General features: G+C 38.2%; 6 protein-coding genes across 6 annotated transcripts; 4 read left to right on the plus strand and 2 right to left on the minus strand.

The window, feature by feature from the left end:
• Positions 1–126: 126 nt before the first annotated feature.
• On the plus strand, positions 127–714 carry BATDEDRAFT_28127 (uncharacterized protein; the record flags this gene model as incomplete). Its single annotated transcript, XM_006682350.1, has 1 exon — positions 127–714. One exon carries the CDS (start codon positions 127–129, stop codon positions 712–714), a length of 588 nt encoding a protein of 195 aa, XP_006682413.1.
• Positions 715–1,364: 650 nt separating this feature from the next.
• BATDEDRAFT_28128 (uncharacterized protein) lies at positions 1,365–6,090 on the plus strand (the record flags this gene model as incomplete). Its single annotated transcript, XM_006682351.1, has 20 exons — positions 1,365–1,604; positions 1,690–1,768; positions 1,876–2,058; positions 2,170–2,267; positions 2,343–2,561; positions 2,640–2,801; positions 2,887–2,973; positions 3,069–3,153; positions 3,261–3,392; positions 3,475–3,636; positions 3,748–3,929; positions 4,007–4,238; positions 4,324–4,451; positions 4,518–4,652; positions 4,727–5,065; positions 5,150–5,292; positions 5,540–5,564; positions 5,680–5,718; positions 5,776–5,836; positions 5,894–6,090. 20 exons carry the CDS (start codon positions 1,365–1,367, stop codon positions 6,088–6,090), a joined length of 2,928 nt encoding a protein of 975 aa, XP_006682414.1.
• Positions 6,091–6,275: 185 nt separating this feature from the next.
• On the plus strand, positions 6,276–8,917 carry BATDEDRAFT_92298 (uncharacterized protein; the record flags this gene model as incomplete). The annotated part of the gene is made up of 7 exons (XM_006682433.1): positions 6,276–6,878; positions 6,941–7,001; positions 7,062–7,175; positions 7,249–7,403; positions 7,507–7,906; positions 8,000–8,205; positions 8,291–8,917. The coding sequence occupies 7 exons, from the start codon at positions 6,276–6,278 to the stop codon at positions 8,915–8,917; spliced, it is 2,166 nt and encodes a 721-aa protein (XP_006682496.1).
• Positions 8,918–9,124: 207 nt separating this feature from the next.
• BATDEDRAFT_92183 (uncharacterized protein) lies at positions 9,125–10,078 on the minus strand. Its single transcript, XM_006682480.1, has 2 exons — positions 9,892–10,078; positions 9,125–9,812 (listed from the first exon to the last, which is right to left on the minus strand). The coding sequence occupies exons 1-2, from the start codon at positions 10,057–10,059 to the stop codon at positions 9,168–9,170; spliced, it is 813 nt and encodes a 270-aa protein (XP_006682543.1). The 5' UTR covers positions 10,060–10,078; the 3' UTR covers positions 9,125–9,167.
• Positions 10,079–10,774: 696 nt separating this feature from the next.
• On the plus strand, positions 10,775–15,054 carry BATDEDRAFT_36172 (uncharacterized protein; the record flags this gene model as incomplete). The annotated part of the gene is made up of 8 exons (XM_006682398.1): positions 10,775–10,908; positions 11,003–11,124; positions 11,247–13,280; positions 13,350–13,577; positions 13,678–13,922; positions 14,002–14,190; positions 14,285–14,389; positions 14,474–15,054. 8 exons carry the CDS (start codon positions 10,775–10,777, stop codon positions 14,918–14,920), a joined length of 3,504 nt encoding a protein of 1,167 aa, XP_006682461.1. The 3' UTR covers positions 14,921–15,054.
• Positions 15,055–15,137: 83 nt separating this feature from the next.
• Positions 15,138–15,888, minus strand: BATDEDRAFT_92216 (uncharacterized protein; the record flags this gene model as incomplete). Its single annotated transcript, XM_006682481.1, has 2 exons — positions 15,138–15,608; positions 15,679–15,888. The coding sequence occupies 2 exons, from the start codon at positions 15,886–15,888 to the stop codon at positions 15,138–15,140; spliced, it is 681 nt and encodes a 226-aa protein (XP_006682544.1).
• Between the last annotated feature and the right edge of the window lie 112 nt (positions 15,889–16,000).

Here is a 16,000-nt window from a genome sequence, read left to right on the forward strand (position 1 = left end):
TCGCATACTCAACGACACGCTATGCAAGAATCAAAACACATTAATTGTAGCAGATTCTTTAAAAAAGCAGCATCTTATTTCGGATACTGTAAAAGTCGACAGACTGCATCAGACAAATGTCATGACATGCCAGAACCCATTCACATATCGACAAGTCGCGTCCAGTATCAAATAAACTCTACTCAACACCACGCCATGCAACCCAAGACACTTACTCAAGTAGATTCAGGATACCAATCTACAAGTTCAGTTGATATATACGCTGCTTTATGTGATAACTATGCTTTATTTGGGCAAAATGGTATGGGAATACACGCCATACGTCGCAAACTGCAGAATGAAGACGCCAATATCACATACTTGACCGAAGAACAGGCAGCTAAATTAAAGGATACAATTTATGTGGATCCACTACTTTCACATGACAACGATTTCTGGGTATCTACACAGTCTTTAGAGTGCATGCATCACAAATTAGAAGCGTCATTTAATAAATGTGACGAGTGCTTTGCGGATGACCAAGTAGCAGACATGTCCCATACATCTGGCGATCCTATTTTTTTTCAATCTTCGTTTCAAAGACGCATCTATATGGATATTCAGACTCGACAAGACTCTGTAGATGCATGCAACTACAAAAGTGTTTATTCAAGAAAATCCAAACGGACCAAGATATTGCGTAGATGGTGGAAATCAAATCCAAAACACGATTAGAATCATACACTGATTTACCACAGGGCTCACTTATAAAATATAGGGCGATGACATCTGTCTACATTTGGATTGGTAGAGTATGATTGAATGATGCAATCATGAAGTGGTATAATCAATTGTTGTGTAAAATATATAATAGTAAATAAATGAATGCTGTAGCAATAATGCTAATACATTGATGTAATTTCAGTTGTAAATTCCCGTCCGATTGCTTCATAATTAGTCATATTCACGCAGAATGAAGCATTAAACAAGGGAGTCTATAACTAACGGTCCGTCTCATAAAGTGACTGTTGAGTTGACTGAAAAACACTTTCTTTTAGTTTTTTTCTGACGATTGGGATATATAGCTGCATTACTGAGATATGCAATGATTGGTTTTTAAACTAGAGCGCGAATGTGAGATTAAAATACAAGAGTTTGTAGAGAGTTGTATTGAAAACAGTTGAATTACAATGAATTGAGTGATTGTACAATAAAGACAATTTCAATCCAAAATCATAGATTGTGCAATAAGCGTCGATTTCCAGTAGAAAAGCAGTGAATATTCAGCCGTTATTTATTCCAAAGCAATCATTACAGAATAAAGTTTCGTTTTACATTCACTACGGCTCAACTGTCAATTTCAACATCAGTTTTTAGTAATCGACATGCTCGGATCTATGCATGAAGATGGTTCTACTAATCATGATATCTCCATGAGTTCATCTAATAACACTGCTGCTTCGATACCTTTAACAAATACTACTATTATGGACTCTTTAAACAAACATCCTCAGTCACTCGACGACTCTGCGCTTTCTGCTGCATCCACTCTGATTGAGCAACCCATTACAAATGTATCAACTCCACAAAAGTCTTCTCAGCTTCCATGTGTCGAGTTCCAAAAGGTATCGTTTACTATTCATCTTATTGTTTTTATCACTTTCAAATCACTTTTGATACTGGTCAACTTACGATTTCGGACAATTCAAGCTGCTGGACATTCGCAAAAACAAAATCGACTTTAAAGAGAAACCTATGCATTTATCCAAGCATCCATATACTATTTTAGGTTTGAATTCATGAATCCATTTTATTGTCGAGTTTTAAATCATATTTGACCTGCATGACAATCTGGCTTTTTCTAATCTGTTTGGTAACGCATTTGTATGATATTAGAATTGGCAAAATTCTTTGCTTTTAGAACGGATCCTACCAATATTTTAAATTCGCAATCAACTACATTCGATTCATTGATTGCCATGCTTATCCAAGACTCGTCTTTCACTTTGCATCATCTTTTAAAAACCGTCACTGATCAGCTTTGTCCGATTACATTTGAAAATCAGTCAACAACCAGAGGTACATACTGATTAATATCTATTGATACATTACATTCTATTTAAATTTTTAAATTGTATGTTTGATCATGCATGAGATACTCACTGATGCGTACATGATTTGAAATGGTAGAGGTGTCAATGGTCAAAGCATGGCTAGAATCTTGCATTGTACGAATTGCGTCTCGTAATAACTACGGGTTTCAACTGGATAATGGAGAAACTCCATTAGTAAGACCCATCACATACTCTTGTTGTGATCCATCACTTGCATATTGACTCAAACTATTTTCAATTCTTATTCAGTCGGTATCTGTTTTTCGATGGGAAGTCAAACATCTGGATCTTTTTCAACCAGAAATCCGCAAACTTATTGAAACAAGAATGGCAGCTCGTGATACTGCGTGTAAAGCCATGAAAAAGTATATTCAAGACTTGTCTCCTGATGCACGCGCTAGTTTATTTTCCATGACTCCTGGAACTAAACGTAAAGCTGATGGCGCAGAGATTCGATCTTCCTCCAAAGTAATGTTTTGATGTATTCCTCTCAAGTAGCTTTCTTTAATGTTCAGTCATGTATTCATTGATTTGGTTTGTTATCAGGAGGCCAAAATCAAGGAAAAGGAATCTAGAGATATAGAGCGACAACGTAAAGAAAATGAAAAGGCTGCTGAAAAACAACGCAAAGAAAATGAAAAGGCTATTGAAAAACAGCGCAAGGAAGACGAAAAGGCATTGGAACGAGCAGCTAAAAAGTGCAAAAAGGTTGAATCTATCCATTTCATTATCAATTCGTGTCTATATTATATTTGTATTTTAAACATCTACTTGTGTATGACTTGCGCTTTAGGATGCCGAACGAAAAGCTTCCAAGGAAGCCAAAGAGTTGAATGAAGTCAAGGAAGTGGAAGAACGAGAGAAAAAAAAGAATGCTACTGTATGTTGAACCAGTCTATTACCACAATCGTGTGTAACTGTATTTTGCTGTTTTTCTTGTATACGATGTTCAAACTGACTTATTTGACATTGCAGCCTGGCCAAAAAACGCTTGCTGGGTTTGTGTTTAGTGTGTCCAAGGAAAAAAAAGAAACTGTAGGAGGCTCAATAGCTTGTGAATGTACGACTGATATTTGTCAATTATGCTGGTTTGCTATAGTTTAAATCAGTGTTTTGCGTCATGTAACCCACAAATTCAACTAATGTTGATATATTACATGTATATAGATGCAGACTATATGTCATACTTTCAACCATTTCACGTAAAGGAAACTGTTACTGTATCATCAATTCATCCATTAGAGCATGTAAAGCCGTTTCCTATTGGTCTCACTTTTCCAGAAATAGACATCAACTCGTGTAAGTTTGTAATACTGTCGTCAGTTAATTTCCTATTATTCGATCCATTGACTCATGTTTTTTAAATATATGCCATGTCTAGGCATATTAGATTTTAAGTTATTTTGCAGCAACAAGTCAAAAATACACTCAGTGAGGAGGTTTCCGCGTAATTTGGATTTGGCAGATGATGGTAATATTTTACTTCAATCACGCACATGGAAACTGATTGGATTTGCAGAAAACATTCGGCCTCCATATTTTGGTGAGTGAAAGACATACTATGATGATTGTTGTTTGATAAAAATGCAATTTGATGAGATGGATTGGGTTACTGATGATTATAAATCGACTATTGTTGTATTTTTATGGTTAGGAACATGGTCCAAAGTAAGCAAGTATGTGACTGGAAGACGCCCATTTTGCAACAAGGAACCCACACTTGAATATGATGTGGATAGCGAGGCTGAGTGGGAGGAAGATGAGCCGGGCGAAGAACTCAAATCTGAAGATGAGGACGAAGACGAAGACATTACTGCAGATGATGATGAAGACGAGGTAATTTTTACAGTATTTGCGATTTATACATCGCTTTTTGTTTTTATCCAGCTAAATTAGCATGTATTTGGCACTAGAATCAATGGCTCGTTCCTCATGGATACCTGTCGGACGATGAAGGAATTGAAGAAGACGATCCTGGTTGTGATTCATCTGGTACAAAACCCAAAATGAATGGTGATAATCCGTCAAAGCGAAAAAACTTGGTGCATCTTGTTCCAGTGATCAGCGGACCGCACTTTTCAAACACAAGCGATCCTCTTCCAGCCACAGATCCACTTTCCATGCTAACAGTCGAGATCATTGGAGGTATATTTTTGACTGGGATACGTTTATTGACAATATAGAGTGTTGAGATGCTTGTTAATTTGACACTTTTTGACGATGATTACAGACTATACAATACCAATTGACCCATATCATACTACAGTGGTGCATACTGATGATATTGTACAAGTCAAAAAAACACCCAAATCTCAAAAATCAATGTTTCCTAAAGAACACTTGCCTGATCTTATCCAGGTGAATCAATAGTTTACAATTGAGTGACATTATATTAAACTAACGAGGTTTGTATTTTGATGCTAGTTGGTTTCTGGGCGAGAGGCGCGAATCGCAGATCTCGTTGATGAGTTCAAGGCATTAGTACCCACTGCGACAAAAGCAGCGATTGAAAGCATGATCCGATCCATTGCCATTCGTAAAAAGGAAAAACATGATGCAGTATGTTTTATTCATCTATCGACACGAATTGTTTCAATATGACTGATTACTGTATACTATGCTGCTGAATATAGCGTCACAAATGGTACCTCATTGAACCCAACTTGTTACCATTGGAAAGCACGCCAACGAAATCACCATTCAAGCAGACTTGTGTGTCTGTTGAAATACCTGCTCAACCCATTGCTTCCATATTTGAGACCCCAAAGAAAAAAAAGGTTGCTAAGCAAATGACACTTTTGGATACGATCAGTACACCTACCAAGACACCAACTCGTGCATTTAAACAAACCATGAGTAATTCTACGAGTACAAAAAAGAATTCAACACCGCCTAAAAATGAGTTGGTAACGGACGCTGAATCGATTGTGCTTCCTCTAAAGCGACGCTTTAGTGACTCGTGCCATAACACTGTAAGATTTTGTATCAGATGTTTTTTATTGAATCTGTACAATTCGATGATTTACTTGTAGCTGATTTGATCTATAATTTGATAGGAGATGCTAAATGTATTGAAAAAAGCGAATCAGCAGCCCAATGTGTGTTTAGAACTTCTTTCTTCGGAGATGTTTTCTCGGCAGGATGTCATAGCAGGTTTATCATGTGATTTACTCACAGCACTCATCATGATTGTACTCGAGTATGTTAAAGTGTTTTGAATGTTTGATGTGTTAAAGGATTGGTATTGATATTTAATTTGCGTTACAATTCAGTATCCGAGTGGACAACATAGTCAAATCGAAATGCATGAGACTGGTGGGGAATTACGTGACAGTTGTGGAAACACTTGGTCAATTATACACCGAGTCTGAAGATGGATCAACGTACCAGTAAGAATGTATTTTGAAAAAGAGTTTTAGTTGATGTGTATTGAATTTTATATATAGATTAGCGTCGGTTATTTCTAATACGGTATTTTCAAGTTCCGAGTTTTTGAATGCAATGGATCAAACCATTGCACTTTCCAAAAAAAACAGTTGAGTTTTTAGTTTGATTTGTAATGTGAATTAGAGATACTGATGTATAGTATTGGATAGATGCTGAATGGCCAGTTATCAAGAATGCAGTAAGTTGTAAACTGATTTTAAGTGTATGTGATGGATTTTAACCATTTGATTTGAAGTTGCGAGTAGTCGCGCATCTGCTTGCATCGGAGCATGTACTATCCAAGACGGCATACAAGAGTAAGAAGTTTAGATTAGATTAGCGTATAAGATTTATACTGACATTATTTGAATCAGAGTTTGAGTCAGATGTGGCCAACAAATGGAATTTATCCATTGGAATGTTACTCTCAGAAATGCAAGTTGAAGCAGCAGGATATGCAGCAGCAATTATATCACAATCCATACATGCATGCCATGATCAATCAGCAGTAATACGAATTCAACAATCATTATCGCAGTTTATCAACCAATACAAGGCAAGTTTAAATTGAATTCATTTATCAGATGAAACCGTGAGTTGACATGGAATGTATGCGTTAGGATAATGAACAGTGTGCAGGAGCAATAGCTTATGCACAATCTGCGATTCAATTCAAGACCGAAACGACACAACAATAAAGAGAGTTTATGATATGAAACTGAGTGGTTTCAGTTACGAATACCATCTTCACTGTTCATGTTCACAGCACCATCCACCTCATCCACAGCTAATCATGACTTGGAAACTGAGCAAACTCATCCAGAAACCCCTGTTGATGACAGATACAGTACGGATCCATTATTAGATAGTAATAATATAAGAAACAATAATTCAGAAACAGTTGCAGAAGGTTGTGGAGATCGGACCAATGCTGGCTTCATACAGTCAGTGTTCTCATACTTGGTTCCACATTACAGACAAGCTGTAGCAGGTCAGGTCTCTCCTGAGCCTGTTACAGTAGTCTCAAATGTCTCAGTAACCAGCCATTCCCAACCCGAGTCACTCCAAAGAGTATCTTCTGTCACTCCATCCACCGATGCATCCACAGATACGTCCATGTCATGTCATCCAAGTTGGACTCGGAGTGCAGACAATAACTCTCCTGTCTTGGAAACTGCAATCAATTTAGAACAGTCGAATCCTTCTGTGTCCATGGCAGGCATCAATTCAAAAAGATTGAAAGCAAGTGTATTGCCTAGACTGAGTATTGTTCGTCCAACTCAGATTACTCGTTCTACTCAACCTGCTTCCATCTTGGATTCAAATGGTTACACTGTGTATGGATCTCTACAAACAGAGGTAATTTCAATCTGATTATCTTGCATTCAATTCGTTTATTCATATTGCATTCATTGAATTAGCTTCCAGGTACTTATCCTGCTTCGAGATCGATCGATCCTGTTCAAATCTCCACATCTCAAGGTAGTGTTGATAACTGTCAGTAGATTTAAATCATTACATTCTTTACTCATTTACTGTTAGATACACAACGTCATCCATCAGCTGTTTTTGGATTGAATCGTCGGGGTTCACGAAACTCGCAACCGCAGAGTGGTTTAGAACCTCGTTTAAAAGGCACACATGCATTTGGAGAATGTAAGTGGTTCAACTCCTCATTTACTATTTGAATGTGTATAGATACTTGACATAATCTTATTTTTTAATAAAGGGCGGAAATCCGTTTCACTGTCCATTCATCAAATAAAACGAAAAATCGTCGATAGTGTCAAGGCACATACAAAAGGATTTACCGATGCTAGAATGCCTATACATCCAGAAAATATGCTACGTGTATTTGTTGTGACATGGAATATTCATGGCCATGTAAGTGTTTTAATCTTGCAATCATCTGTGTTCACGAGTCATTCCAATATTGATTATTTCATTCATGGCAATTCATGTATAATATATCCAACACATACTGTAGCTGCCGGTTGGAAATTTAGCTACACTTTTTGGCATTCATGATCCTTTGACTGCGTCACAATCAATGCAAACAGACTCACACTCCAAATTCAACGAATGTCATTTTGTTGCCGTGTCAACCCAAGAATGTCAACAAGGTGTAGATTCTACACGTAAAAAAACATGGGAGAAAATGCTGGCCGGCTTTCTTTCTTCAGCCTATACTCTAGTATGCACAGAAAGTATTGGTGGAATCCATTTAACCGTGTTTGTGCGATCTGATGTAGCAGATTTGGTTACAGAAGTCATCTCTTCAAGAATATCTACTGGAATTGGCAATGTTTTGGGAAATAAGGGTAGCGCTGCTATTGCTGTTCAATTTGATGGTGTTTCCATTTTATTTGTTGATTCACACTTTGCTGGTAGGTGCCAAGTTATGCGTTTAAACTTTGACATCACTGTGCTTCAGTGGTAACTTGAAGATAGGTATGTGTTAAACTGACAAGTGTATTTAGCGCATCAGGAGAAAGTCACTGCAAGAAATAGAGACTATGAACGAACTGAAAATGGGATGGTTCTTCCTGGATTTGATGAAAGCGACTCTAGCATTCCGCGTTTGTCTGATAGATTCGATTATGTATTTTGGGCAGGTGATCTCAACTATCGTATAAACGGAACTCGAGCAATAGTTGACTCGCTTATTTTAAACAACCAGCTTGAAGTGAGTTTCAACACAACTCGTGTACCAAATACAACAAATCTATTGCATTTGATCAGCATCTAACACTTGTTTTGAATCCATCTAGGTGTTAATCAACAATGATCAATTAGCCACTGAAATGCATAAAGGAAAATGTTTTATTGGATTTCAAGAACATCCTATACATTTTATTCCAACTTACAAGTTTGATGTCATGGCACCTACCTCTCCAACATCTTATACTTCTGCATTGCCTTTTGTAACAGCATCAAGTCCAACAAGGCGACTATCTGGTGAATCCAGTATACCACCAGTTGACATTGATCCCTTTGGTTACGATTCGAGTCGAAAAGCTCGAATTCCTTCTTGGACAGATCGCATCCTTTACAAATCTCGTTGCACACTACACAAAGGCATACCAAGAAACGCGGGTTCGGCAAGTAGTTCAAGTATTCGAGAGTCGGCGATTGCTCATGGATACAAAAAGCCCATTACACCAGAAGTTTATTCCAGTAGAATGGAGATTGATATTTCTGATCACAAGGCAGTGTATGGAATTTTTGCTATTAACCACATGGTAAAACGGACAAAACGACAAGTTCACTGCAATAGAACAGAGTATGGAATTAATTCAGGAGATCCTGTTCGATTGGTATTACCTAATCGTACCTTGCACGTACAAGAGTCACAAAACAGTAGTTCAAAATGCAGATTTGGCTGCTGTATTCAATAACATACTGATTTGAATCAGACCGAGTATCATCCACTCTGACTGATTCAAACAGAATTTTAATACTATAGAAACAAATGGTGTGTTTTGATTATATTCTGAATAGTACTTGATTTAATGCCATCAAAAGTGTTGCAGATGAGTCAACAGCATGAATACCAACACGAATGCAAATTGGAGTCATCTAACCTCGATCATGATTCAACACATACAGATTGACTAGTGTATTTATTGTGTAATAGATGCATAGGTATCAAAGATGTTTTTGACTCTTGTTGGGTTGACTGACAAGGGACACGTCAAAGGGTAATACGTTTGGATATAAGCTTCCTGTCACGACATAGAGAACCAACCAGTGAAGCATACCCAACAACGTACCTGAAGATGCTTCAATAAAAGAATGAAAGTAAAGGGAAGTAGTAAAGAGCATGATCCACCAGATCAAACCCAAAGTGATCAGAACAAGAGAAAGGATAGATAAGCACATTTTAGACAAGGAAGTGAAATGAGCCATCAATGCAGATGAAGAGTCAAGTGTGTGTAGTTTAAAGTAAGGTTTGAGTTCTTCAAAAGTAGTTAGAATGGCATGAACTAACAAGAAACAATGTCCAGAAATGTCCAGTCCAGTAAGAGATCCACCAAGTGATTTACATTGACGAATAGAACGAACTTCTACAGTGTTAGTCATGGTAAGACAATGACCAGTAGACAGATAAACTCTGTCTAGTAATGGGTTTCCAAATGCCCATTGAGTCATGATAACCCAATACAGAGTAGCACTAGTCCATCGAATAGCAACTGCAGCATATCTTTTGTAAGTAGATGAATTGATGGTTGTTGTTGTACAAGTATGTACATAAACCAACATGAAAGCCAATAATGGAATGCTAGTCCAACCCTAAACAGAAATCATATGAGAATCTAGATAATACTCTCGTGTATTATTACAATATTATTACAATATTATTATAGTTTACCCATGCATATTTAGCTAAAAAGACATTCAATGGATTTGATTTTTGAGCAAATACAGAATAAGTGTCCAGTTTGTATTGAAAAACAAACGCAATCAACTGGAAACAAGTTCCTAAAAGTACTGTAAACGACAGAAACAGACACGCACGAAGCTGAGCGACAGTCAGCATTAAAACTTGAAGTTTCTGCGATAAACTGCTTTAAATTTCATTTCGAGTTTTACTCGCCATCTTTGATTTTGAACTTGGTGACCATATCGGTATGTCTGGCTTGTTACTGCTGCTATCTGAATGGTTTCTCTACTCATTCATATCTAAAAACACTCCTTTTATGACCTTCTCTTCTACCCTTGCTTTTATCTGGCTTGAATGCTCAGGAATTTGATCATGACTTGATGTTGGATTCTACCTTTGAAATCTCCGTGATGATAGTGTTTTTATTCTATAAATACTACAAGTCATACTATCTCTGTATTACAGCTGTTTTTCATGTCTGCTTTGTATTCTAAATTATAATCATTCATCGTCCTATTTCAATAACTTGTAGAATTCGCTTGTAATCTGTTAATTCACTCAGACAACTAATTCCACTTGTAGTATTGTAGGTGCTAACAGTTGTTCTGTCCATCCATCTCATTCCTATTCCTTTTTTAATATCATCTTCATATACAATTAGATTTACAGTCTAGTACTCTCAACACATTGAATCGTCTGTTCTAGACTTCAAAAAACCCTTATTTTGTATCAAGTCATAATCTGTACAAGCATCATTCATTTTGTAGACCATCGAGTCCAATGTTGTTGAATTTAACTTTTTTCGTTGTTTTGGTCTTTTACTTGTACTTGCATCCTGGATAAACTGTCACAACAGAAACTTCAATATACAATGGAAAAAAATCCATTCGAGGAACATATCGATGAAATCATACTTGAAACTGAAAATACAGATGCTGCATTAGATGGAATCACAGGTTTGACAGAACAGGCATTTTCTGCAAGTAACGATGAATTGCGCAACAGGTATCACATTTATCGTCAATCGATATTAAATCCTTGTCGAATCAAATAGTCTAGCACCTAATCTCTTGTATTTTCTAATTTATAACCTAATCAGCAACTCATCCGTGCGTAATTTGGCCAAGGCTTTTGAAACTCTGGTCGTGCCAGATGACCCAAATGTTCGGCGAAGGCAGATATCAAATGAATCGGCTTCATCAGCAACTATAAATACTTCTGGTAAACTGCCTTTACATACTAGTATTATTGCGTCGAGCTAAAGCTGATATCAACCAGTTTTGGCTTTATAACTGTACTGAATTTTGCAATTCTGACTGATACATTGATGTCCAATTTATTAGTTTCACCAAAAGTTAGATCCACCATGGTTTCCAGCCAATTTTCTTCACCTGTAGGACCAGATAGTAAAATGTCATTATGCGCTCGATCTGTTTCTCCCGTTGCTACGTCTTCAAATACAACCAAAGCTTTGTATCAACAAAACCCAAATTTAAATCCCTTTGCAGATGGGGTGCTGTCTGATGACAATTCATCTCATGAAAGAAGTGGTGATGATTCAAGCAACTATTCAGACTCCAGCGATATTATTCAGATCTCACAGCAGCCTTTAACAACATCACCACAAACCAAACCTTTTACTCTTTCAAATTCAAGACTAACTGATCAAGAGCATACATCTTTGCCCTTTTTATTTGGTTCAAATAACGCAACAAACAATTCAAGTTCTCCACTTAATCATTCAGTACCTGTGGCGGTTTTGAGTCCGCCCATTTTTTCTCGTCCTATTGGATCTCCTGATCGTCCAGCACCGCCATCTCGGTCAAGTCGAGCGGTTTCAAACAGATCGCCCATTATTTCATCTGCCTCAGTCGCTCAGGGTATTTCAGATATTACTTCAGCCACAGCATCTTACCAAAGTCAAGATTCATTATCTGGATTGATTTCAAGTGCTACTGTGTCAGAACGTCGATCTATAAACAGAGGCCAGAGTGAACAAATTTCACTTGGATTTTCAAAGCCGCCTTTGCCACCAAGACCTATCAACTCACAAGCTATTAGTCCAGATCGTGGACTTGGTCTTGTAGGAACTCAACAATCTATGCAGCAACTTCAAGGCGCACCTCAACTTTTTTCACCGTCACAAATGGGTATTCCACCGCCACTTCCTACACGTCCATCTGCAAGAAGAGCAAACATGTCATTGGAATCGTCCATGTCCACGCCTTGTTTTTCAGAGATAATCGGACCACCAACAACCAATTTTGCAACGCTTAACCGGTACGCATCTTTAATGACAAAGGAATTTATATATGATCCTATCACCCGTATTGTAAATCGCAGTTTGCCTATCGCACCACGCTTTCCATCAGATGGTGTTCACCACAAAGGTCCAGTCAATACCTTTACTTTTTCTGGCTTGCATGCAGCTACAGGCTATGTTTCATGTCGATTATGGGATATTCCGACTGCTACAAACTCACATTTTTACACTCCAGCAACTGACCAAAAACCTCACTTCTTTGCAGTGTGTTTTATTCCCTCTCGCCAAATATCTCTTGACAATACAGTCATATGGGCATCGATTGAACGGGGCGAATTGATTGAAATGGACGTTGCAACAGGGAAGCTTCTTGATCGCCGTATTATCCATAATGCCACAGTCACTCATATCATTCGGCACAGATTCACTGTATACACTCTTGACGATAATGGTGGGTTTAAGATTTGGACGGCAGGAAATGATGGCAGGGTTGATTTGGCATCTCGTCCAAGAGGATTACGTGTCAGTGCAAAACAGACATCCATGTTGGTGGACACAGTCGATGGAATTGATCGTCTTTGGACCGTATCAGGAAAGCAAATTGAAGTGTTTAACCTCGAAGTGGATGCACTAGCATTGGTTGAACGTAAAATATCACTATCGACTTCTGTTGGACCTATCTCTGCCATTACATCACTCCCAGCAAAACGAATGGTGTTTACTGGTCACGAAGATGGAAAAATCACTGTGTTTGATTCATTGCTTTTGGTAAAACTATGGACTGTCCAAGTAGCACTCTATCGTATTTCATCCTTGGTGGGTGTTGGAAAGTCATTTATATGGGCTGGATTTGGAACGGGAAAGATTGCTGTATACGACGTGGCATTCCAATCTTCTGAACAGGGCACTGCCGGAGTGAATGCAACTGCAGCTCAGCCGAGCGGTCAATCATGGGCAATTGTTAAAGAGTTTGCCGCTTACAGTAATGCAGGTGTAACTCATCTGGCTGTAGATGACTCTTCGTTGGCATTTGATGGACAATTGTTGGTAGGCAGTGTTTCTGAATCGGGGCATATGCGGTTTTGGGATGGCATGCTAGACCAATATCGTCAAGGTATAATGTATTTGGTTTTATAATGGATTGATATATATACTAATATGGAACGTTGGTTCTATGAATTAGAGATGGCAATGAGAAGTCTCGAGGCAAAATACTGTGATTACAATCCGGTTAATATAGTTATTCTTACGTGGAACATTGATGCTCGCAAACCCAATGACATGGATCTGTCTGGCGATGTTGAAGATAATCGATTTTTGCGTAATTTGTTTAGCGTCAATGCCGATGCAAATATGTTTATTTTTGGATTTCAAGAGCTTGTTGATTTAGAGTCCAAAAGTGAAACGGCTAGTAAGTTAGTATTGGCTGCTGTAGTATTTCATTGATTGAATATATAGTGACTGAATTCCATCATCTTTTTGCACACTTGCATAATCTATTTTTTCAAAAGAGCAACTCTTCAAAGGAGCTGGAAGTAGCCAGACAGCAATGGACCAAAGGCAGAAATTGTGGCAGGATCGACTATCTACTGGACTAGCAGAAGCGTTTCCAGATGAGCCCTACACAATGGTAGAGTGTCGGCAACTTGTTGGACTTTTTCAATGCGTGTTTGTACAGACTTCTTTGGCGATCATGCTTTCCGATGTCTCTGTCAGTATGGTCAAGACTGGCCTGGGTGGATTTCATGGCAACAAGGTAAACTATTCTTGGTTTTGAATACTTGAGATTGTATTTTATTCCTAATACAAATCTTTGGTTACGTTTGACATGACAGGGAAGCATTGCCACTCGGTTTTTGTGGCAAGACACATCATTTTGTTTTATAAACTGTCATTTGGCAGCACATCAGGGACAAACAAGTGCGCGGAACAATGATATTGCACATATTTTCAAAGAAACATCATTTCCGAAACGAGCTGGTGATGGTATATGGATGCGGGGAGGCGACGGCAGCATGATTGTGGTAGGATGTCATGTTTACCTCGATTCTGCATTTTGATGACTACTTTGTGTTGGCTTTGTTTTTAACATTTGTTTGAATCTGGTTGGGTTTCTAGGACCACGAGGCAATATTTTGGTCAGGCGATTTCAACTATAGAATAGATTTATCACGAACGACAGTTTTTGAAAAAATTGGCAAGCAAGATTGGCAGGCTCTTTGGGTAAGTTACATATTCAAGTTTCCTTGGCTGTGTGAATCTTTACCAACAACACTCTTTTTATTCTATCATTGTGCGCACTTACAGGAGCATGATCAACTCAAGCGACAAAAGGCAGAGAATGCATCTTTTGGACTCCGAGATTTTGACGAGTCGGCACTTTCTTTTGCACCCACATTCAAATACAAACGTGGTACTCAGCAATATGACTCGAGTGAGAAAATGCGTATTCCTGCCTACTGTGATCGGATTCTTACCCGAGGCACACACATTAGCCATACCTTTTATTCACGTGGAGAATGTAAAATATCCGACCACCGTCCCATCATTGGCGGTTTTCGCACCATGGTCAAACTCATCAATACGAAACGGAGATCACAACATCTTGCTAACGTGCGGGCAGAACTCGATGCACAACTGTTGATAGATGTCCAAATGGCAAAAACTGAATGGGTGATGGCTGTTAAAGGTGTTGGATCTGAAGATGCAAGAGTATTACTTGACCATTGCAATTGGAACCTGCAACTTGTTTAACGATGAATGATTTAAGCGGTTGATATATTTATACCTTTGAGTAGGTTTGCAAACACAAGATTTTTGCATATTGAAATCTAGCTCCTGCTGGATATGATTCAATTAAAAATAAAAATGTAGTACCTTTTTAGAATATTAAAACCCATTTGCATTGAATACTGTATTTTAACACATTGCTGGTGATATGCATACCAAATGTATTGGATCAAGACCCAACTCAAGTGACTTGAGTCAGCCAAGACTTCCATCGTATCCGATCTCTATTCCTTAAAAACCAACATACAACCGTCACACCAAACGTTTTTTCCACATGGTTGATGGCAGTATGCAGTGCCTTGAACTCGTGAGATCGCATACGAATCCATAACATTGGCGATCGAGCATATAGAATCACACAAGGGTACACAACTGGACCATCTAGTGACTGTATATTGGATACACGCTTGGACTTGATCAAACCGCATATAGCGTATAAATACGCTACAATATCTGACGCCGTATGTGCTTGAACATACTGAATACGTGATACGAATGGGGTGGGCAAATGCAAGTCTTTAAACAAAATAGACGGTACTGTTGCATCAATCATTACAATTTTTGAAATAGTCAAAGAAACTTCAAGTTGTTGCTCAGACGAACTATCCGTACTGACCACACTATGCAAATCCAGTAAATCATAAACTAAAGACTAAATCAAATGAATACAAGTTAAACATTGAATATAAAATGATTTGGTTTGGTACGATTCAACAACATACTGTTATGGATTGCATGTCTTGAGAAACTGTAGTATCGCCATATTGATCGTGCTTGTCAGTAAATGTGGAGATTGGACAGGGTTGAAGTGATGGTTGCAAACTGCCTTTCAGACAATGTGCTCGCCAATAGTGCCAGAGCACTGTGCCCGATTCACCAAGTACGTCCTGCTCCTCGTTGGGTTGAAAAGTATTACAAGTTGTGGATGACATTGTTGGCTCTATTCCGTATACGTCAGCAGTAACAAACCACCCAAAAATACCAGTTTCTTCAACCGATATTCACGCCAATTGTAATGAAAAGTGGTCAACTTATAATTCATAA

The sequence above is a fragment of the Batrachochytrium dendrobatidis genome (genome assembly GCF_000203795.2).
Source record: "Batrachochytrium dendrobatidis JAM81 unplaced genomic scaffold BATDEscaffold_16, whole genome shotgun sequence".
NCBI classification, from domain to species: domain Eukaryota; kingdom Fungi; phylum Chytridiomycota; class Chytridiomycetes; order Rhizophydiales; genus Batrachochytrium; species Batrachochytrium dendrobatidis.